This window comes from Pararge aegeria, chromosome 7, assembly GCF_905163445.1.
Source record: "Pararge aegeria chromosome 7, ilParAegt1.1, whole genome shotgun sequence".
Lineage (NCBI taxonomy): Eukaryota > Metazoa > Arthropoda > Insecta > Lepidoptera > Nymphalidae > Pararge > Pararge aegeria.
Window position 1 is genome coordinate 12,218,762 of NC_053186.1, and position 24,161 is coordinate 12,242,922.

Here is a 24,161-nt window from a genome sequence, read left to right on the forward strand (position 1 = left end):
GGGGTTTGGAATGCCCTGCAATAATCATCATCAACAGTTCAGCCGAACGACGTCCACTGCTGGGCAGGTCTATCGTAGGGAGTTCCAAAATCCACGGTCCTGGACCGCTTGTTTTCAGCGGCTCCAAGCGACTCGTTTGATCGTCGTATGCCCAACTTTTTGGGGGCCGACCAACGCTGCGGGGCATCTTGGGACCCCAGCGTCCCACGGTTCTCCGGGCTATGTGCCTCACCTATTGCCACTACAGCTTTGCGACTCGCCAAGCTATGTCATTATCTCTATTTCTTCTACGGATTTCTCATTTCAGTTAGTTAATTTTTCAGTAAGATAAGGTAATCGAATCGATTACCTAGGTATATGGCGATATTTCGAATAAGCACAGACGGCCTCATTTCCTTACGACGTATATTTATATATATATATATATGTATATGGCTAAAGTTTCATACATAAGGTAAAGGGAAAGATAAACAGAATTACGAAGCCTTCCTCAATTAAGACTTAGCAACAAGTTTTGGGGTCTATTTCCAATTAGTGCAATTAAATGAGAAACGATCTTTTGTAGACCTGACCACGTTTTGGGTGTTTGTTTTGTTTCTAGTGGGTATGAACCAAATTAAGGGAAATGTTAGCCTAGTTATTCTGAAATGTTACTGTGTGTACTACAGACCAAGGCGTACTGTGTTCGGTCGGGAAAAAATCAAGTATCGATTGAAGTTTACTGTTTAAAAATGCTCAGTATCAGTCAAAACTTAGGAAATTGGCGTTATCGAGCCAGGTGCCCCGGAGAGCCCGATAAGCCGTCGGTCCCGGATCATCTTAACATTATCAATACAGGGCACGGGCCTTCTCTCAGAATGAGATTGGATGGACCAGCGTGGTAAACTACCCCCTAGTGCGGATTTGTTCTCAGTTTGACTTTGAGGACATTCTAGATACATGCAGCTCCCGATAGTTTCGTTCACCGTAACCTAATGCAGCAATACTGAATTGCTCAAAATGCACATAACTTCGATAAAATGGTCGCACTCGCATGTCAGAAATAAAAAAATTTATTATACAAATAAATTGAAATAAAAATGTGTTTTTGTAATGGAAGAGCGAGAGCACAGGTTTTAAACTTAACAGAAGTTCTCCGCTTTATCTGCTATTGTTTTATGTGAACAAATACATTTTCATTTCATTTTCATTTCATTTCAATGGTGCGTGCCGGGGTTCGAACTCGGTCCCCTGTCCCCACGATAGTGAAGCCGAAGTCCTAATTACTAGGCTATTGCCTAATATATATATATATGTATAATATACATATATATATTTGGGTAGATTATTAGGTTTAAACTCTAAATCAATTTTCATTTTGTCCTATGACAGTGCTCAGCAGTTCAACATTAATAAACTGTTTTATTATTAACATATTTCATTCGTTCATAATTATTTAGTATGCACTTATATCTTAGTTTTATATTCCTTGATTTCCTATTGTAATAGTTTTGTATATTCTTGATTTGTTTCACAATTGTTTAAGACGTAATTATAATTCGTAACTAGTTTAAAACGGGAGATGTGTAATAATTAACAATCGGTCATCATGTACTGTGCACCTTTAAGTGGCGCGTCACACGGATTAGAAAAATAATATGTGACATTTCCTTTAGTTTTTCAAAAAATTTCAGAGAATTTTTATAGGAAGAAGGTAAAACGCAAACTTGAAAATCGCATCTATTTCAGTTGTAATACCGCTTATAACTAACTACACTATGGCAACGACTTCATACGCATATACGACTTTATAAGTTTATACGCATTTCGCAACATACGGATATCGAAGTTTCTGAGGGTAGATTTTTAATAATTTATATGTATACCTAATAATAAGTTTAATATGATTGCTAATCAAATAATATTAGATCAATATGATTTCTCTGTAAGTGAATATGTAAAAATATTCTTTAAGAGATTCTTTAACCTGAGAAAGGTATATCATAAGTTTATTCATTAAAAAAGTCACAAGGACATTAAAGGAAATTATTTCCCGCCCCCCAGGACAACCTGTGTCACAGAGGATAGTTGTGGTTGTGAACAAGCTGTTCTTTAATAATTGTTCATTCAATATATAATAACATTATAAATGCGTATGTGTGTTTGTTTGTTCGGCCTTCCTTTACGCCCTAACTAAGCAATCAATCAACTTGACTTTTGGCATGAAGTTAGTTGACGAAATCCCTGGCGCAACGGTGAGCGCTGTGAATTTCAAGTCGGAGGCCCCGGGTTCGATTCTCGGTAGAGGCAATTTGGGTATTTATACTTTCTACATTTTTTTCTGGTCTGGTCTCGTGGAAGGCTTTGCCCGACAAAGATTAAAGCGATTGCCGCTAAGCGATTTAGTGTTCCGGTGCGATGTTGCGTAGAAACCTATTAGGGGTATAACTACCATACTCCTTAAGAGGTCCGCTACCATCTTAGACTGCATTATTACTTACCAGATTTACTTGAGATTGCAGTCAAGGGCTAACTTTTAGTGGAATGAAAAAAAAAAAAGAGTAATGGAGAGTGCCAGGGGGGGTATTGTCAGAAACCGTACCAAACGCAAACGAAGTCGCGGTAAACAGCTAGTAACTAAATAAACAAACATGCTAACAATTATAAGATCCGCGATGTATACTTGCCTGCAGTAGTAACTAGCTCCCTAGTGACGGTATTTAGTATTCCGATCCACGCAGTATAGTTAGGGTTGCCATACCTTCTAGGAACCAATACGGAACGTTTTTTGACATACGGCTTTTCAACTACACCATATATACATAGCATGAATGTGTAAGCGATCTCAACCGAATCAAAGGTATGAAATGAAAAAATCTGTATTATTAAATCAATGTTTTCTTTGTTCGTTATGTCACATTTTGAAGTTGTACTTTGTCGAAATACGGGACGAAACCGGGGCATGTAGTTAGTAAACGGGACGGGATGGTCAAATACGGTGACAGTCTCGTATATACGTCACGTATGGCAACTCTAATTATAGTCGAAAGTATAATCGCAGGTACAATATTTTATTTAAAATTTTTATTTAAGGCTGGTATATAACTTGCTTTAACAGCCAAGGAAAACATCGTGAGGAAACCTGCATGCCTGTGAGTTCTGCATGCATTTTCTCGAACAGTAGCGTGCACTTCATACAAGCATAAAAGCACTGCCTACAATAAAATGTTTGCATAGCTCATAAATTTTTCATCTTATGCTATCTTCCTTCTTTATGCATACCTACCCACGTCAAAAATCCTGTGCACGCCACTATTCTCAAAGGTGGGTAAAGTCTACCAATCCGAGCCAAGAGGTAATTATATCTACAATTTTCTCAACCTATTATTATAAGATAAAACTTAACAATTGTTGCCTATCTTAGCCCCTTATTTTGCCGCCAAACGTTAAGTTCCTATTTGATGCCCACTAGGCTGTTAAGGTTTAATAAGCTAAACGAACAAATAAATTGCGAAAAGTAAACTGTTACAATAATTAATTGATGGTATTCAAAACGCTACACATCCTGAAACAATATGGCGTATTCCAAGAATAGCCATATACCTCTCATTCGGTGTTGTAAATTTACGCGTACGACGTAACTCACCTCACCTGGTATGTTTAGTCTCTTCCGATTAACCGATTTCTGTTATGCAATTTGTACTATACTACCTATTACTATTTACTACATTACGCGTGGCCTCAATAGTATGAGTAAATTGGTAACTGAACTTTGATAAACACTATACGGTTTTTATGGTTATAGAACTTTTTCTATAAATTACGTATTTCTCGGAGGTGTTTTTTTTTAGTCAGTAACTCTTTTATACATTGACGAAAAACTGACCTTAGTTTACGAATGGGAAGGAAACTTACGGTTCGAGTCTAGTGGTAGTGGCGGCAACCTCGTCGTCGCTCTCCGAAAGCCTCAGGTTGTTGACCACGTCACTGCAATCACAGAGACAAACATATCTTTATATACAAAAGAAAGTTGTGTTAGTTACACCATTTATAACTCAAGAACCGGCTGGACCAATTTTTATGATATTTGATTTTTTGGATTTCTCTTAGACCGGAATAGGATAATAAGTATTAAAATATATCATTCATAAAAAAAAATGATACGCGGTACATATTATATAACTCTCATTTTTTTTATACCTATATCAGAAAGTCGATTGTGTTTACACCAGTTGAGCACGTTAGTATGAGAGAGAAGGTATGTACACAGCATTAGGAAGTAAATACTTTTTTTTAAAACAATAAAAAAAATAAAAGCCATTACTGCCCAGTTGGTCTATGAAAAGGGATCACACAACGGTAATTTAATGATTATTTAATTCTTTATTTGTACACCACTTTGAAGTTAGGAAAATAAAAAAAAGAACAATAGAAATTCAAAGACAGAAGTAGATTACATAAGGCGGCTTTAATCGCTTAGTAGCGATCTCTGCCGGGCAACCTTAGAATTAGAAAAAAAAAATAGGAGAAGTAACTGCATGTGGTACAAAATATAAAATAAATACATACGAATAATTAAATACTAATACATAAACTAATATAAACAAATACATCTAGCATATAATAAATATTTAAAAAAATACTAAATATTTAACTATTTATACAAAGGACACAACAAAACTTTCAATAAATTATGTTAGTAACGTGAAAATATGAAATTTTACCTTGACTGTGGATCAAATATAACTTTCAAGTACTAGAATAGTAATAATAATAAAAATTAAAAAAAAATGTTTTGTTAGGTTTGTACACAGACACGTGCCAACGGATCGAGGCTACTGTTGCCAATATAGTTAAGAACGGAGAGCGACTTAATCTACTTTTTATTCTGCGTAATAAAATATGTAAGAAATAGTATGCAAATGCTAGAAACAAATAATAAAATCCACAATTGAACTAAAGTAATTAAATACTCAGTAAGAAAAAGAAAATGTATTTAAATTTAATATGTTCACACTTACGGCGAGACTGAACTCCTTGAGTTTGATATCCGGTTGTCCAAACCTGCAAAGAAAAAAAAAAATATTAATTTATGCAAGTAAATAGTCAGGAACTTTAAAAAAAATGGTAAGTTAGGTTACTTATAATTGAGTATGGGGGTTCGAAAGATTGTCTGAGTATTATTCTTTGAAGATGCTATTAGAAATCAGGGTATTTTTTAAATAAACTTTAAAATGTGTATGAATTTTTATTTATTTTTTACAATAAAAATAAATAAAAATTCATCGTACCGAAATTCACCCGTTTTTACCGTGTATTCTAACCACCAAACCATCGGGCAACAAATTAACATACATTAGCTTTAAAATCTCTTAAGCGGTAAAATACCTTGGTCACACTCCAAGACTGTTTTCAAATACCGTCATGTAGGTGCTTAACAATGTCAAGACTACACGCAACTTTAGCTTTTATTGGAAACAACATAAGTGGTGTATTCGCTTGTATAGTATGCTGTAGTGTGGTATGAGTGTTTGTTTAAGCGCCTAGCGGCAATGTAAACAATCAATGTGCGGGTTCGACTCCCGGCCGATACCCCGTCGACTTTCAAACACTGGCCAAGAACTAATAGTACCTATCTTTTTATAACTCGTATATTAATGCTGGGCGCAGGACTCGTAGAGCAAAGGGAGGGTCTGAGAAAGTCAACCTTTATACCAATAAGGGATAAGTCCAACACGCCACGCGTGTTGAAACCTTTTAAATTGATTAAATCGAATATTTCTTAATAGTGATAACAAACAATATTAATGGCTCAAATGGGTGAAAGCTGTAATGAAATAATAATTTGCTAACTCCGGACTAGAACTGAGAAACTTACGTACCTAATTATTATTTTAATGACTGGGTGAAGTTAAAGAGCCGAATAGCTACTTTTTATATCAGGAATGCAAAGGCCACAACTAGATTTATAAAAACGTACATATCTTACAATTAAACAAACTCCAACGGCCGATATGTCAGTAAGTTATAAATAGGCAAAGATGGTAAAGACCTCAGTGAACGAAGCCCCAAAAATCTATTTACTTAAGGTTCATAAACCCCGAGTCTCGCCTCGGTCATATTAATATTAAAGGTCCACAGTATCAGGCAATCACCTTTTATTTAGATCAAAACCATTATCTAGACTTAAAAATTAAAGCGAGAACACACTAGAGACCTTTTCAATTTTTTTTTTTTAGTACACAACCATCTGGTACCTCACGCATCCAACTTTAAACAGCATTGCACACTAAAATACGTGGTCAGCACGTGAGTGTTGCTGCTACCAGTTGTAGCATAACTACCAACCAATTGCTGCAAAGATGTCGGCTAGGAGATAACAATGTCTACACATCGGTAGTAAAAAAGCAGTAATGCTTTGCTAAGTTATGTGCGTTTTAAGCAATTAAATATCACTACCTTTAACATTGAAGAAACAAAACGAGGGAAACTATGAATATGAGTTCTCCATAATGTCAAATGTGCCCTGCGTGGTGGACTACAGACTAAACGCTTCTCATACCGAGGGAAGACCCTTTAAGTGGACCGGTAATGGTTTGATAATAACGATGATGGTGATTATCTCGTCTTATAAGACGAGGAAATGGTAGACATAATTATATCAAGTGACGGATATCTTAGCTCTGCTGGGTATCAATTTTTTTTCGTTCGACATGTCGCCAGTGTGGTTACACAGTGCAGCCGCCACGTGAACGTAAAGAGGGCACGTAGATAGCAATGACCTAGCTCTCCCGCGGGTCACCGACCTACGGGGTGAGGCGTCCCGCCCGCTGCATACTTGCCCAATAATAATTAGACGCTTTCGATTTTTACAGACGTCAAGAATCCTTATTATTCTTAATAATCTATATCTTAAGAAAGTTTTTTTTTATGTTCATTCGTAATGGATAAACTTCAAAACTTCTGAACCGATTTAAATTTAATGATGTTTTCCCTTTTAGAAAGCCATTTTATCAAGAAGTAACATATCCTATATTTTATTTCAGTAATAATACAATTTCAGCCTGAGATAAAACTATTTGTAAACCCGAAGAAAAAATATTCGCGATCTATATAATCCGCGTGCGCTCTCAAAATGTTCATACACAAATACTATGTTCTACAAAAAATTCAATGGTTTTAAGCAATCTTCATTTTTAGGTATAAAAAATAAATTCTTCCATAAAAGAGCCTGTTCGTTATTAAGAAAGACGATCTCATGAAGCCGATCTTATATCTTAGAAATATGAAGGGTTGGCTTTGATAAACAAATTCGTAAAATTTTTCTGAGGTTTTTTGTGGGATTTAAACTTTAACCTAAAAGTAAACCCAAAACCTAACCTAAGTATTTTTAGAGAGTGTGGGCAAACGAAGAAAAAATTGTGTTTTGCACTATATTTTGCGTCGGGAATTGATACAATATCTTAATTATGTCGTGTAAAAGTAACAAAAAATGGTTACATACAGAAGACGTCTAAAAAGTGAACATAATTCAAACTGGAAACCATTAGTTATTTCTTTCCGAGAAACATGCAAAGATTAGAACGATAAAAAGCCTAGCAGTAAGTACCGTTGTAGTTGCGAGAATGCAAATGTGTTGCTCTTTATATTATTTGCCTGTGTAAATGTAGTAACATAATGTCCACATAATACGGAGGTACATCAACAACATTATCATTATCCAGCCTATTTAATCCCACAACTAGGAACAGGTGTTGACATTAAAAAATATTTGAATTCAAAGTCCACTTTGGCAAAAACCAAAAACTAACTTTTATCTTTGTAGTTAAGCTGAAAGGATTCAACCAACTCAAAGTAACCTCAGTATTGACATTTGTCTTCAGAAAATTCATGCTTAATATGTGGTCTGATTACAACACTTAAAAAAGAGTATGATTCCTCAGTTTATTCTTTGCATGTTATCAGTGGCGTGCACTTCGTACATGTACAAAAGCACTGCCTACCCTTAAAAAACTCAGAAAACTCCTTCTTTATGCATACCCTGGTCAAAAACCCTGTGCACGCCACTGCATGTTACAGTATAAGATATGAGGTATAGATAGACAGATAGGACCCGGCTAAGTTTGTTGTGGGGTTTTCTTATACCAAGCTCGTTTTGAACCCTCCTAGCTTTAGTTTTAAGTTGACGAATGCAGTTAGCACTATCACCTAACATGGGTGTTAACATGTTAAATGTATGAACGCTTCATGAGTGCCTGTGATAAGGTCTACATGAGCAAAACATTTTTGAATTTGATAAATTCGATTGCACCAAAACACAAAGAAACATTTCCACTACAAGGCAGGGATGGGTGTTCTCTCAGAATGCTTAGCCGTATTCGTAGTCTCGTAGTCTCACACGCCTTCACACACAAAGGTTTCCTCACGATGTTTTCCTTAGCCGTTACATCAAGTGATATTTAAATGATTGAAACGCACTTGAACCAAGTTTAAATTTAAAAAAAAAACCTAAAGTTTTTGAAATGCTCTCAAAATTTACGACTCTTTAAACATGTTTTACACAGCTTACAAATGTAAACAAACAAATCTAGCCCCCATTGTTTTCAACGTCAACCGTGAATAAGGTGACAAGAACAAAACGTGAGAAAAAGGACAACAAAAAATCGAAAACAATCCCAAAAGCCCGAATGACCCGACTAGCTGTGCAAAGGGGTATTGAAATTTGTGACAGTAAGAATCGGTCCCTTACCTTTTGTTCTTTAGAAAATAATTGGCTACCAAAAATAATACGGCGTATTGTAAAAAACTTCTTTAAATTCAAAGCTGTTGTACTATTTATTTAAAACTAGCTGTGCCCTGTGGTTTTACCCGCGTTACAGTGCGGTGAAGGTAGATCAAAATCAGTGGCGTGCACAGGGCTTTTGACCAGGGTATGGGCAGGGTATGGTACCTATAAAGAAGGAAGTTGCCATAAAATGGAAAAATCCTTTGCATTTATGAGTCATACAAAAAATTTAGGGTATGCAGTGCTTTTGTGCATGTATGAAGTGCACGCCACTGATCAGAATAAAGTGGTCAACACATATCCTCTTCCCGCGGTTGTCGTAAGAGCAACTGAGAGATAACAGAGAACGGGCAGTATCGTCCTCTTTGCTTGCTGCTACTACTACTCGTACCATCTACGGCGAACATCAATCAATCAATCTGCACAATGTGGTGATTAATGGCAAACCCTCCGCTTGGGAGAGGCCCTTAGTCCAGCAGCGGACTGTTACAGACTATTGATGATGATGGTGATGAAAGAAAATTTTTACTTACTTATATCAAAACAATTTGACGATCTACCTGGCGCAATGGTGAGCGCTGTGAATTTAAGTAAGACGTCCCGGCTTCGATTCCCGGTAGAGGCGATTTGGGAATTTATTATTTCCGAATTTTCTGGTCTGGTGGGATGCTTTGGCTGGGGCTATTTACCACCCTACTGGCAAAGACGTGCCGCTAAGCGATTTGGTGTTCCGGTGCGATGTCGTGTAAAAACCGATTAACAGGTTAGCTCGCTACTATCTTAGACTGCATCATCTAAAGGACTAATCAGTAGTAAAAAAAAAAAACTGCGCAAGCAAAGTTGCAAGAAACCGCTGTTAAGGAATAGCTTTGATGTCACAATGACAAACGTGCATAGTGCCCGTCGCTTTACGACATAGTGCAACAATTAATGTCTGGTTAGCTGACGTTTCCCACTTAAACAATTAAAGTGTACGTACGCCATTATTTCCACACACACATCCACCTATAGTATCCAACCTGCACACTAATTTGCGAACGCAAGTCCCTTGTAAATCATTTTGTCATATTGCTAACTCGATGATTTGTGTGCGTGTGTGAATTGCTCTGCTGCCATTTGAACAGGCTACAGTGATCCGAAACATGGTCCTTAACTGATTTTCTTTTTAGAGTTCCGTACCCAAAGGGTAAAATGGGACCCTCTTACTAAGAATACGCTGTACGCCGGTCTGCATCTCATAAACCGTGATGGTTTTTACACATTATGTATTTCTTTAGCTTTTAGTATAGCACTAACAAATACTAAAAAACAGACTAAAACAGACATGATATTTTTAAATTTACTTAATACCTACCCACAACTAATAAACTCAACTCCACAGATAACATAGGGGTGTCAATTTAGGGGTGTTTAGAGACATGGCAGTTATATTAAACCTATACTAACCGCTAACTGTGCGGACAGACGACATTAAGAGTCACATGGAGCCGGTAAAAAACAAAACTAATTTGATCTGTAGTCGGAACATATGTTCTGAACCAAAGAGATAGTAAGGCACGCGGACAGACAGACAGGAAAACGTGAGGAAACTAAAAAGGGTTCTTGCTTGACCAGGGAAGCATAAAAGGGTGAAAACAAAAAGTTAATAATTCTGATAGGCTACTGATCTTCAAACGAACAATGTAACACAATTAATATGATAAACAGGTGTGTATTACGAGAACAATCGAGACAGCGCGATCCAGTGGAGACAAGGCGCCGGTGTTATAATTACGAGGATAATTACTACAATTGACGACAGCTAGACTATGTGACTTGACAATAGACGCGGCTGTCACATAATACAAAGCTTTTAATTGATTGACCTTACCTCGGATTATACATAATGGTCAACATTTCGTACTGCAGATATTATGTTTACGAGTTTTCTGCGGTAGGTATAAAATAGTCTACACTATGAAATAGCTACTGGATGCGTAACCAAATCTAAGTGAGCATTAAAACTGTATGATTTGCGAGAGCAATGATTACGCTTTGAATTATAGTTTAATTTCAGAGTGGAAACTATTTTTTACTATGCATATTTAGTTGTATTGTTATTACACTTATGAAATCGTTATAGTTTTTATAATATCATTGATGCATTTAAAACGGCTCTTACATCATTGAAATAGTGTCAAGGGAAAAGGGGGAGAAATGGCATATATTACATTATACGAGAACAGGCAATGCTAATGCTGAATGAATTACTACCACGCAGAATCATGACGTTTTAAACGTCCGCGCCCAGTCCAAAAATAGGAATGTTGATAGGTAACCAGAGTGTGCTGCGTTGTCTTCATCCAGTGTTTTTTTTAATTATGTGATAAATAATTACATTATATTAATTAGTGTTGCCCAAATTCAGTCTTGGTCTTGCAGTCTTGGTCTTGTTCTTGCGTTTTTGCAAGACCAAGACCAAGAACAAGACCGCGTATTTTTAGCAAGACCAAGACCAAGACTGACCGTGCAAGACTTGAGCAAGAACAAGACATAGCCTGCAAGACTCTTGCGTCTTGCAGCTAGGACTTAGCGCTATTTCACGGAGTAGTTAGGTGTAACAGTTCGGTGTATAGGTAGATAGGTACGCTTAGGAATTCTATGAGACGCAAAAAACTATATCAAAGAATATGAAAAACTGGACCTATGCGCATTACGACTAATACCATAAACATAGCGAAAAAAAAATATCTATTAAAATCAAACTGAGTGCATGCATAGTTATGTTTTAACCATCGGCACTTTGATAATGCGGCATCAAAGGTTTTGTACTTACTTCTCAAAGAAATATGCCGCTTTTCGGAAGTACATGGTTATGATACACGCGCCGGCGGCTTCTTTTGAAATCTAAAACAATCGTTGCCGCCGCGCCGAAATCATAACATTTGACACTATTCATGCAAAATAATTTCGAATTTTAAGAGTACCTACAGGTGTTCCAAAGAATAAATAAGTTTCAGAGTGCTTAGAATGAAAATGAATACATTATACTGATCACGCAAGTAGTATTATGATTAGGATAAAATGGTGAGGATAGGTAGTAGATGTCATAATAATTCATTCTAGTAAGTAATTATAATATTGATTACTTATATGGTTTTAAACTAATTACTTAGGTACTATTATTGTACATTTAGTCATTATATTTCTTAAGTTTTTACAAGTTGTTTTAGCAAATGTAAGCTTATAAATCATAAATGTTTATTAAGAAACAGTTACTTCCATGGAAAACGACATATAGGTCAGTCGATTTTTCGAATTTCTTATCAAATCTTCAGTTATTTATTAATCTGCTTGATCTTTACTATGGCTATGTTAATTCAAGCTCACAATGTTCCAATTCTAATACGTTTTTCTAAGATTTAAAGTAAACTTTAATAAATAGTAATAGACTAATAGGTAATTGCAAGACTTGCAAGACTCTTGCTGCAAGACCAAGACCAAGACCAAGACTGGGAGCGCAAGACCAAGACCAAGACCAAGACCAGGTGTATTGGCGCAAGACCAAGACCAAGACTGGCTAAGTCTCGTCTTGTTCTTGCATTTGGGCAACACTAATATTAATTAACTAAGGCTGAGTTTTGCTCTTGGAGTGGCAGATAAAATTAGTTTGTTCATTTTCAGTTTAGCTATTGAAAGTCTTGAATTGTGCATAGGTAACCTCTGCGCTTGAGTTGTCTATAAATTCGTACGTCTACCAGTCAAGCATACATTTCATACATTTACCAAACTACGACAAGAATGCAACCGACTTAACGAAACGTGGTCGACTTAAACAATACACTTCAAATTCAAATGTGGTGCCTTTGTAATGACAAAGACATTATACTAATTAGTTTAATTGGCAATAAACAGAGACATTGCGAATAGAAATCGTAGGTTAGTATATGAAGGAAATAATTATATGTGTTATTACTACTCATCTTGCGCTGTCATGATCAAAAGGGCAACTGATTAAACCGGTAGGCTTACTAGTATTATCTATTTTAAGCAAGTGATTTGATCTAAGAGATCGGTAAGCTTGTTAAAAAAACAAAACATTTTGATGGGATGGCTCTCACTCACTCGTCTCACTGAACCAATCGAATTCCTTTAAGTCTAATCCCATCAAAGACTGTTAGTACTACCCTGGTAAAAAAACATTGTATACTTATATACACGCGTTACAAGTTATACTTTAGCGCAACAAGATAAAAATCATTTCAAAAATATTAAAGTTAACTTCAGGGTGCTCATAATTTGTCTCTAACGCGCCAAAAGAACTTCAAAAGATTTTTACTAATTTCTTGCTAATATAATTCGAAAAAAATGTTCTGCAATCACATAACTGGTACGTATCAATGGTGTTTAGCTAATGCCGGAAAGAGGGTGGCGTTTGGTCAAGCGAATCTGAAGTTGGAATTATATCCCTATGCACTATGCACAGTGCACATAGCATGAACTAAGTACGCGTCACGAAAGTTGGTAACAGGTCATGGCTTTGCACACCACCTCCTTCCTCAATGCACTCAGAACACATAAGAAAAATTGTAAGATCATAGATATAGTTAAGTTTATTTACACCTCTACCAGTCAGCGATCTTAACGGGTCGATTGTAAATCTAAATAAAAATCAGTAGCACAGAAGGCTTAAAGGTAAGAAAAATTAGGTCTATTTTACATTGGCGTTAAAGTTTTTCGATGCTCGCAAACGAGTCTACGATGCAAAATGTGAAAATCTTATGCATATCAATACAAAACCAAAAGTTTTATAGTACACCGCCGACCTAACTTACAGACAATACATATAAGGGAGATCATCAAGTGGTCTACAATGTTTAACTTTCGCAATCATATTGTCACAGGGATGTCGTATTTCAAAATGGATGTTTTTGTCATTTTCAATTTTAATTAGCTGAATTGATACGTTGAGCAGGACAATGCGGCAGTAAATAAAAGGGATAGCGATCTGAGATTCGACGGCGTGTTCTCCAGGGACGTTCGACCTCGAACAAAAGTTTGGATGCTGTATTGATTTTTAGATTTTTATCCTATCCAAAAACCTTAATACGCTTTTTAGTATACATACACAAAACACAGTAAAGGTTTAATCGCTGTATCTTTCTTCTCGAGCTCAACAGGAGTATCCTGATAATACTTTAGCTTCTTAATTTATCTGTATGAAGATACGCAGTGCACTTAGTTCAATATCTGAATATATCCTGAATTAACCAACACGGAGTCATTATTGTTAATACAATTTGTTAGGGATGAATTGAATTTTTGTTGTTTTTCCCTCAAAGGATTACCCTACAAAAATTCATTAACTTATTTTTTTTATTCCCCTAAATTCATGCTAGTCATTGCCTGCTATCTCTGGTGGCAAGTGATGATGTAGTCTAAGACGGTAGAGGGCTAACCTGTACGGGGTATGGTATATTAATCCCATTCCCTACTCGGTTTCTACACGGCTGTGTACCGGAGCGCTTTGGCGGCACGTCTTTGCTGAAGCTTCCCCACCAAACAGTAATTTCAACCTGCTACAATAAAATAAATAATTCTGACTTTTATTTTGTAAACGTCTGCGCCAAAGGATGTTGCTGTGTTATATTATGACACAGGCAATTTCAACACTACAAAAATATTTTCAAAAAGTCAAACAAATATCATAAAACGTGAAAACAGACGCTTAGTTTACAATGTAATCAAAAATATTTTTTTTTATCTCGCAGTGGCATCTAAAGCCAAATAGATCGGTAAATAGGTTTTTATACATTTATTATTGTAGTCGAACGTACCACAGATAAAATCCCGACCCAGTAGCACATCACCACACTCAATAAGCTGCTGCAGCAAAGTTATTCGGTTCTGATATCCATAATCAGACGCCAGCAGTCCCAACATTTTCACATCTTTTCCACTTAGTTCCACTTTCACTTTCCAAAGTTAATACTTCACGAATATCACTTTTAAAGTATAAAACTGAACGTTTTCATTCATTCATTGTAACTACAACAACGAAGTCGAGAAACACGTTAGATTTGGCGCGAAGTAGCGACCGGCAGATGCGCGTGCGCCGGCCCGGACGTGACTGCGTCTTCCGAAAGCTATTAAAACAGACAGGTGGTGACAAAGAGCCCCTACTTCCCCTTATTCCGTGGGCAAGTCGCGCGATCAGTCGACCGATTGCTCGTCCGATCGTATCCCCGGTCCCAGCCAGACTTTCTTAAACAAATCTAATTCAAAGTTTACTTATGTTTACGACGACCCTTTTCAAAGAAATGTGGAGTAGTAATACCGTTATATCTCTCTATTCTAATGTTACATGTGCTTCTCATCTTACAACGAAACGATCTATTGAGAAATTGTACGCACCTACTTAATAAAAATATGTGTCTTTTGTTATAGGTACTTATTGGTTAATGTAACTAAATTATTCGTCTGTTATTCATTTCGATATTTTTTTCGTTAGAACTTATTACGAAGTCACGTACCTATTAATACAAAATTTTTTATTATGAAGTTTTTAATTCTTCTCCGTATGTAGGTATGTGGTGGATTTTTCATAATGAAGGACGCCAATCCCTAAGTAGCAAACTGCTCTTAAGCAATATTTGGTGCAAAAGTTAAGTAAACAAAATTATTTGCGCACCTTAGTATTACCTTATAATGCACAATAGCGCACTGTGTATTTTTTTTTTCCTAAATTATGTTTAAAACAGTTAGTGTGTATGTAGCTAACAAATGGATTGGACCCACGTTACAAACGAATTCTATACAGAGCCTAAAAACCCGATCAATAATTATTGTAGTTCCCTCTTTACAACCGTAGTAGACAGGGTTATTAAAATCGATCAGATCAAACCATTCACAAATGCAAGTACCCACTGCGGCGCGCTGCGCCGAGGCCATTGCACAATGATCTCTGCTACTCACTAATTAGGTGTTACAATCGCATGTGTGGCCGGCCCTCCGTGAGGACCGTCCCTCCCGACGCTATTATTACTCCGCATCCAGACTGTAGGGTTGAGCCGCGTTGATTGTTATTCGCACATCAACATGTTTGCATTGCATCGATTTTAGAGACGCTCGCCACGGCACGTACACCCACGCATTACGCCCTTACGCCAAACTAGGTTTGCGAAGCGGTTTCACCAATATAGCCTAAATCTTCTTTAATAAACGGACTATTTTGTGAATAGCAAAACATTATTGCAATCGGACTGGTACTTTCAGAGGTGACCGAATTTTATCATTTTTATAAGAAACTCAAACCGTAGTCTAGACATTTTTTACTAATGAAAATGAATTACACAATCAGCATAGTCGAATACGCTGAAATTTCGTAGCCTTACGTACTTTGAGTTCAAGAAAATATATCGTTTAGCTGCTATTTCACACAATGCTAAGGGACAATACTTTGTAAATGCCAGTTTATTCAAAGCCTATATTATTATTTTATGCGTTTATAAGCGGCATCGTACACAAACGTTTAATCGATTGTCCAAACGAAACAAAATAAAAGTAATGTGCGTTAAACATACGAGTCGTACATACAAGACTTTTCAAATTGACAATTATATCCATTCAATTCTTCCAAATCCATACAATTGCAGAGAAGATGAAATCAAAATACGTTACTCAATACAACACATAACTCACCGCACTAAAATATTTCTATACAAACACAAGCGTATGTTGTATAGTGCAAGAGTCAACTGTAAAAATTGTTTGTGAAATAAAACACTTCAGAACCCATTACATCGAGTCGTCTTATTCAATTAGGCACCTTATTCAATCTTAAACAATTTTGGAAAAATGTGCCAGTAATGTTTTTCTTCTGACACAAGTAATTCTAGACCACGAATTCAATTTCACATTAAAAATCATGCATATATATTATCACAATCCATTGCATTGCATAATCGCTACATATAAATATAATTTTGCTCTCTGGAATAAAAGTGCGAATTGTATGTAAACAATATTAATGATAAAGCACTTCAAACGTGCGTCAATATACTAGGCAATTTTGCATCTCAACTAGAAACAAATGCAATAAATCAAGCGCGACTGTGCTGTGGCAATATCCGACAGTGACGATTCACTTGAAACGTGCATCACTACACAATACTTTTTACAGTTGACTCCTAGCCTATAAAGTTGGCTTACGCATATATATAGGCATTATTGGTATATTCTATACGTTTTCTCATACTTGTATACGTTAAAGTAGTATAGTATTTTATTAACGCGTGATAAAAGTTCGAGTACTTTAGTAGAGCCGTGGGATAGGTAGTTTCTAGTGGGTACAGTCGCGTAGAACGTAGTAACGGTGGCAACGGTGGCAACGTCTCGTCGCGAGACGTGGCGACTAGACGACGCCCGCGAGTGTACTGACCGTACGCTTTTCGGACGCACGATGCACTAGTTGCTATGCATCGGTGTATAGTGGGGATAAGTTGCGACGACTAATAAACAAGGGTTGATGGTGCATAGAATTAATGCACCATCGAATTCGTATGTCGATACCTATTATGCAAATGTAAGTATCTTAAATTTTTAGGGTAGCTAAAGTACTTGAGACACTTTTAAGGGTCAATGAACGAAATGTTAAATTGATTGAACAGTCTAAACTATTTTTCTCCTAAAAGCTAAGAGGGTTGCGGCGAGCAGTTGGCTTTTAATCAGGTTATGATACTAATATTTATCCTCTGCCTTCTAATATCTCACGGGTGTAAACACAGACAGACGGAATGAAAAAAGTAATATTAATAGAAAAATAATTCAGCCTAGCCTATGCTAGCCTGTGCAATATTACGCACAGAGATTAAGAGAGATATGTTTGTGCAAAATATTGGGTCATTATTAGATGATATTGATTGTAAGACGAATAAATCCCACTGATGGGCACAGGTTTCCTGCTTTGGAGAGTGTGGTTTAGAGCATAGACACGCTTTTTATTTATATAACTTAATATAATCTATTGAGTCTGTGGCAGGAAAACGTTTACCTTCTGGATCCGCTGGTAAAAATACGTACCATTAGAGTATTTCGTTTAACTTAAGCATTCGTTGGCAGAGGGCACGGAAATAGCTTGGGAAGGCGCAGCGGTGACGCCGAGACGTCGGCACGCGTCCCGACCGCATGTTCTCTTGAGATATTCCGATGCACATGCTTTTAATTGCTCATTAATCGCGGCGCAGATAAAATTAGGATTTACCGTCTTGGAATTGCAATGTACTGCTTCGGTTCGCAGTATTCATACTTAATTATATATTTATGCTAAATAATATCACTTTATTAAGCCATAGTTGCTATGCCTTTGATCTCGCGGTAAATGCCGATAACGTTTAGACTTTAGACGGCGTCGCGAAAGACTATAGAGGCTATGTAGGTCTAATACTAAGGCAAGTAAACATTAACTGGCCTCAGTAGTAAAGACCTTCCTTTCGTCGCACTTAACGTGAACTATCTTTGTGACCTTTTGTATCTTAGCTCTATAAGTTATTTAAAAATATTTTTTTATGAATAATATGCATTAATACTTATAATATACAGATAAACACCCAGACACTGAAAAACATCATGTTCCTCACACAAACATTTTGTGGGAATCGAACCCACAGCCTTGGACTCAGGAAGCGGGGTCGCCGCCCACTTGGCGCCATTTGGCTGTCGAATAGAAACAGAACACTCAGATCACCGAAAGACAGTCTTGTCAAAAAGGTATCAATATAGTATAGCACAATTTACAGCACGTGTTGATAGCATATGGAGTGCGTAAGGCCCGCGGGCGCTCAAGACAGGTGCTCAACAGGTGGAGTAGAGGTCCGATTGTACAATTCAACCGACAGACGTAAGGCGTAACGTCGAGTGATGGTCGGAAGGAAGACAAAGAGATCTTGAAGAAAACTGCTGTTTACTTTCTGCGGTTTACTTAATAAAGGACTATACGAATTACGGTTTTCAGTAGCGTTTCTTTTGTACAAGTTGTTTACTCCACGCACAAAGAAATTGTGTAGCCTGCATCCTTCTACGATTTTTAGGTAGCGGATAAACAAAGTCGTCCGAAACCATCAGCTGCCTATGTCATTTGGTGCTGTGATTTTCCTGAGCGGCGGTAATCACTTAATATCAAGTGGTCCGTCAGATCTCTTAAACGCTATGCTATTTTATTATAAGAAAAAGCTCTACCAGCTAGACATGCGCAACAGAGTACCTACTCTGATCACATACACGACTCGCGTTTAGCCGTTTTTCGGTTTTTTTTTCATCTAACGGGAATCGTTTTATTTCCGGGATGAAAAAAACGTCATTTGACGGCCGTTTGGCGCAGTGGGCAGCGACCCTGGTTTCTGAGTCCAAGGCCGTGAGTTCGATTCCCATAACTGGAATTTTTTTGCGTGATGAACATGAATGTTTTTCAGTGTGGGTGTTTATGTGTGTATTATAAGTATTTATGTATATTATTCATTAAAATATTCATCATGCATCTTAGCACCCATAACACAAGCTTACGCTTACTTTGGGACTAGATGACGATGTGTATATTGTCGTAGTATGTTCATTTATTTAATATTTATAATTTTTCCGGTTGCTGGAGTCAAGCTTTATATAGGTGCAGAATTTCATCAAGAACAGTGAACTGATTGAGCGTAAAGTAGGTTACAAACAAACATTTAATATATATTTATATGGTAACTTTTCTCGTCCTACAATAGTCGCCTAGTTAATCTGTTCAATGTATACTATTCATCGGTAAAAAATAATAAATGAAAATGAATATTATAATAATATTTAATAATAATATTTGTTTATTGTTCAATAAAACATAGGTACAATTTACATTACATCTGCACAATAGGTATAACTTATATTAATGTTAGATATTAGAAAAATTGGATTAATAGTTTGGTGTATACGAAGCATCCTACATCGAGTGTAAGAGCTAGTTCAGACATGGCGGATTCCGCGCGGATGCAAATCGCGCGGTTGAACCGCGCGGATCCTAATTACATTAGCGCCTTACAAATCGTTCATACCTGTCCGCACGGATTGACAATCCGCGCGGCTCAACCGAGAAAATGAATTCGCGCGGTCGCCGCTCGGTTTTATTTACTTGACGTACCTAGAGGGCGTTCAGTTGCTCCGCGGAAGCCGCGCGTATCGGACGGTGACAATGGATCGCTTCGACACCGAGCTATTCATCGATGAGGTGGAAAAAAGACCTGCTTTGTGGAACATCCAATGTGCAGAATATTCTAACAAAACGATTAAAAACGGAGCTTGGCAGGAGCTGGTGGAGATTTTTGGAGAAAATGAGGATTCTTTGGAAAAGAAGGTTCTTTTTGGTCAGTAGACATTTAATTATACATTTTACCAGGGTAGTTTACATGTTTTGTAATAGACAGTCCACCCCAAATAACTGAAATGTGTATAACGTTGTTTGGCGGTACGTAACGAGCGCGGGAAAACTATCACGTTACCACAGTAACGTATAGCTATTAACTGTAATATGTACAACCCACCAACGCGACGCGCCATCTTGAGTTTAGTTATTTGGCGCGAACTGTAACAATTTTAATTTCATATTTTCGTGTCTTGCCATTCTACACGACCCTCATTCACAAAGTAATTAGCATATTTGTCTCTAATGTTTAATGATGATGGTGTACCCCTTCCTGCATGTAATGTAATAAGATTACTCATTGGCGCAGTATGTAAAGTATCTTCATACTGTATACCATCTCTAGTTCTAACAAAATTGTGTAGCACGCAACAGGCCTTTATTATGTCTTCGGCAAAGTCTATATTCACGTTTATAGGCCTATGAAAAATGCGCCACTTGTTTGCCAGAATTCCGAAAGTGCATTCAATAAAACGTCGAGCTCTTGATAACCTGTAATTAAATATTTTTTTTTCATATGATAGCCCTTTACCTGCATAGGGTCGCATTACATTTTCGGATAAACCAAACGCTTCATCGCCAACTATGACGTATGGCAATGGTTTAGGATCTGTTTCAGATATTGGTTTAGGTTTTGGTATGTGTAATGACTTTTCTATTAACCTTTTATAAAATGCTGAATTTTTAAAAATTGCAGAATCACTACTTTTTCCGTAAGATCCGATATCTATGAAAGTAAAACAATAGTTACTATCACAAAGTGCCAACAGTACTATGGAAAAAAAAGTTTTGTAATTATAATACAAAGAACCCGAATCTTTGGGTTTTGTAATCCTTATATGCTTGCCATCTATGGCGCCTATGCAATTGGGAAAATTTGCATATTTTTCAAAATCTTTAGCTATTTTCTTCCATATATCTTCGCTGGGTTCAGGCATGACGTTTTTTGTGACTTTTTCCCACAGAGTTTCACATACTTCACGGACAATTCCTGTGATTGTAGATTTGCCAAGACGAAAGTTGTAATGTAGTTCTCCAAAGGAACAACCAGTACCCAGATATCTGAAAAATAAAATATTAATCTGTATCGTTTTGAAAGTCTGCCGGGTCCGCTAGTTAAAGCATAATGAGTGTCTTGAATTACCTAACCGCTACTGTATTTATATTTGTTAAAGATAGTGATTTCTGTTCCAGGTGTATCATTACAAAAAAAATGGAAGAACATCCGTGATGCTTATAATAAGGAATTCAAGAAAGGCAAATCAATTCCTTCTGGTTCTGGTGCATGTAAAGGTTCAAAATACATGTATTTCGACCGGCTTTCTTTTCTTCAGAAGACGATAGAAAACAAAGAAACTATCACAAACATAGATGAAGCCAAAAATGAAGAAATTCGGAACATTGACCAAAAGCTAGATAATTTTGTAAATGCACGTGAAATACAACCGGTACCCAATAAAAGGAAGAAAACTAAAATTACTTCAGAAGAGCGATTGTCTAACATATTAGAAAATAGTATTGAATCAAGAGATAAAATACAAAGACAAATACAAGAAAGTATGTCAAAGCAAGATGATGATGATAAACTTTTTTGCATGTCATTGTATAAAGAGTTAAAGAAAGTTCCAGAAAATAAACGATTGGCTACTAAAATTGAATTGCTCCAGGTAATACAGAAAGGGCAGAAATTACCATCGCCTATTCATATCACGAGCCAGCAAAACACGCCTAATGCAGTATTTTGGCAAAACCAACAATATTCAAACCCACAAGGATATTTCACTGGATATTCTACAATAGTACCAGGAGAGTCTCCATCGCCTTTATCATGCAATAGCACTGACGATTCACAGTCTTCTATAGTACAAAATATATATTCTGACGTATAAAATAAATATCTTACCTTAATGTGATCACGAGTTTTTCTTCTGGGGACACGCTTGACCTCATATGGGTATCATTAGATTCAATTTGTTTACTCATCATTTCTAATAATTCATCAAATGAATTTATCGACATTCTCAAATAATTGAAGAATTTTGGTTCAAAACTTCTTAATTTTGGATATAAAGTCTGAAACTGACCATGAGTAAACCGATCGCGTAATATTGGATGCACCCAATACTGCCGTTTCTTCTTTCTTTCTTTTTTACGGAGCAACAAGTACACACATATTGCTTCTTCGACTTCCATGATTGGACTGTCACCCTATGCGAATAACGGCACTCCGCATGTACATCCGCGCCTGTCTGAACACTTGCGTTTAGAACCGCGCGATTTGCATCCGCGCGGAATCCGCCATGTCTGAACTAGCTCTAAGCGGCGCGGTGCGGTGCGGTTTTGATATCAATTCAATCACTTGCGGTCTTTTGTGAATATTTTCTAAATTGCAATTAATGTTTCACTTTTCATCACTGGTGTAGGATACTTCAATTATTGTGAATCTTGCTAGAGTTACTGTTGATCTTATAGATTAAAGAGGCTGTCGATATTCAACGATAAAATCACACCTTTGTGTCTACGTACCGCCTACCTTTCTTTACATTAGCTATGTCTTTACATTACATTACACCATTGGTTCGTATCGTTACACCATTGGTTGCCTGGAAGAGATCACTATGAATCGATAAGCCCGTCAAATTGTATGCCTTATGATAATTAGGTTTCCTATATTCTTCGCTTTTGTGTGGTGTACAATACAAGTGTATTCATGCATACAAAGAAACGTGTGCCTGTTTCTTTGTATGTATGAATAATTTCGCATTTATTAAATAACCTACAACTGGTGCGACTCATGAGCTGAGTTGTAGACAAACATTCGCGCACATAGTATTTCAGTATGTCATGTCAAGTAATTACGATAAATTAAATAAGTATTAATTCCTTACTTAACTTAAGTGGTGATAACAGTGCCTATGCGGCACCAAATAAAATGGTCTTATGTCTTTTCGTTATTTAACCGACCTCAAAACAGACAAAGTTACCAATTCGAGTATTTTTTTATGTACGTTTGGGCATAACTCCGTCATGAGTATACTGACTGATTAGGAGAATTCTTCTTTTGTTTGTAAGAGTTTTATTCCGATATCAGCAGTTACATTTCATGTACACCTGATGAAGAGATTAGGAGAGAAATACTACTCAAAAAATTACAGCAAAACAACCGCGATTGCTGCTCTCTTATAAATATTCATTGTTTACGCAATCACACAAGGGGCTAACCATTTGACTGATCGGCCTGAAATTTTGCACACAGATAACTATTACAACGTAGGCATCCGCTAAGAAAGGATTTTTGAAAATTCCAAACCTAAGAGGGTTAAATGGGGAATGAAAGTTCGTCTAAAATCCTTCATTTATCAATTTATTTTTCAGGTTACATCCATGTAACTTTGATTCTAGGTTTTCGATTAATAAAAAAGAAATACGTGTTTGACAAATTTTAAAAATTGCACCCCCAAATACATCAAATAGGGTATAAAAATTAGCATGCGAGCGAAGCCGCGGGTAAAACCTAGTTCTGATTGATTGATGATAATAACTACTAAGCATCTACAGTAAAAAAAAGTCACGTTTAAAAAGTTAACCTACTTTCGAAATTATTTTAAAAGAGATTCCCATTGGTTTTTGTTTAAACTTACGTTCAATATCTGTTTATCCAAACAATTTTAACACAATAAGCGATCCCACATTATCATCGTCGCGTGCACAGAGGGCCGCTTCGCTTACACATGAATGCGCTGAAATCACTACCCCAAAATTAATATCACCCGGCGAAATTAAATGGCCTATCTACCCAATACCGCGTATGTATTACACGGGGACACAAACGTTAGGTTCCTTACCCACTTATAGATTTGTAGGGGGATGCGTAGCGATAGATGAGTGTGGAACCCGCGTAAATTATTTCTTTATTGCGATAGAAAACAAATATATTATATTCAAAGGAGAGTTTATCTCTTTCATCCA

General features: G+C 36.7%; 3 protein-coding genes across 4 annotated transcripts in view; 1 reads left to right on the forward strand and 2 right to left on the reverse strand.

The window, feature by feature from the left end:
* LOC120624883 (AF4/FMR2 family member lilli-like) overlaps positions 1–24,161 on the reverse strand; it is a 69,591-nt gene that overhangs the window by 10,173 nt on the left and 35,257 nt on the right. The window contains exons 5-6 of the mRNA XM_039891645.1: positions 5,001–5,043; positions 3,895–3,966 (exon numbers count right to left, since the gene is read on the reverse strand). Coding sequence (XP_039747579.1) covers positions 3,895–3,966; positions 5,001–5,043 — 115 coding nt within the window. The remainder of the gene's footprint in view (positions 1–3,894; positions 3,967–5,000; positions 5,044–24,161) is intronic.
* Positions 19,941–22,105, forward strand: LOC120624885. The gene is made up of 2 exons (XM_039891648.1): positions 19,941–20,136; positions 21,387–22,105. The coding sequence occupies exons 1-2, from the start codon at positions 19,965–19,967 to the stop codon at positions 22,079–22,081; spliced, it is 867 nt and encodes a 288-aa protein (XP_039747582.1). The 5' UTR covers positions 19,941–19,964; the 3' UTR covers positions 22,082–22,105.
* On the reverse strand, positions 20,132–22,495 carry LOC120624884 (protein ALP1-like). Of its 2 annotated transcripts, XM_039891647.1 has the most exons (3): positions 22,096–22,495; positions 20,856–21,254; positions 20,132–20,684 (listed from the first exon to the last, which is right to left on the reverse strand). In XM_039891647.1, exons 1-3 carry the CDS (start codon positions 22,383–22,385, stop codon positions 20,372–20,374), a joined length of 1,002 nt encoding a protein of 333 aa, XP_039747581.1. In that variant the 5' UTR covers positions 22,386–22,495; the 3' UTR covers positions 20,132–20,371. The 2 variants fall into 2 exon arrangements, with proteins under 2 accessions (XP_039747581.1, XP_039747580.1); XM_039891646.1 differs by having other exon boundaries at positions 20,132–21,254; positions 22,096–22,494.

Excerpts from the sequence above, each read along its gene's own strand:
- LOC120624885 (XM_039891648.1), top strand. The coding sequence starts at position 19,965 with ATGGATCGCTTCGACACCGAGCTATTCATCGATGAGGTGGAAAAAAGA. Across the intron at positions 20,137-21,386 it reads GGAAAAGAAGGTTCTTTTTG|GTGTATCATTACAAAAAAAA; the intron begins GTCAGTAGACAT and ends TTTCTGTTCCAG.
- LOC120624884 (XM_039891646.1), bottom strand. The coding sequence starts at position 22,385 with ATGGAAGTCGAAGAAGCAATATGTGTGTACTTGTTGCTCCGTAAAAAA. Across the intron at positions 21,255-22,095 it reads AAACTCGTGATCACATTAAG|ATATCTGGGTACTGGTTGTT; the intron begins GTAAGATATTTA and ends TTTATTTTTCAG.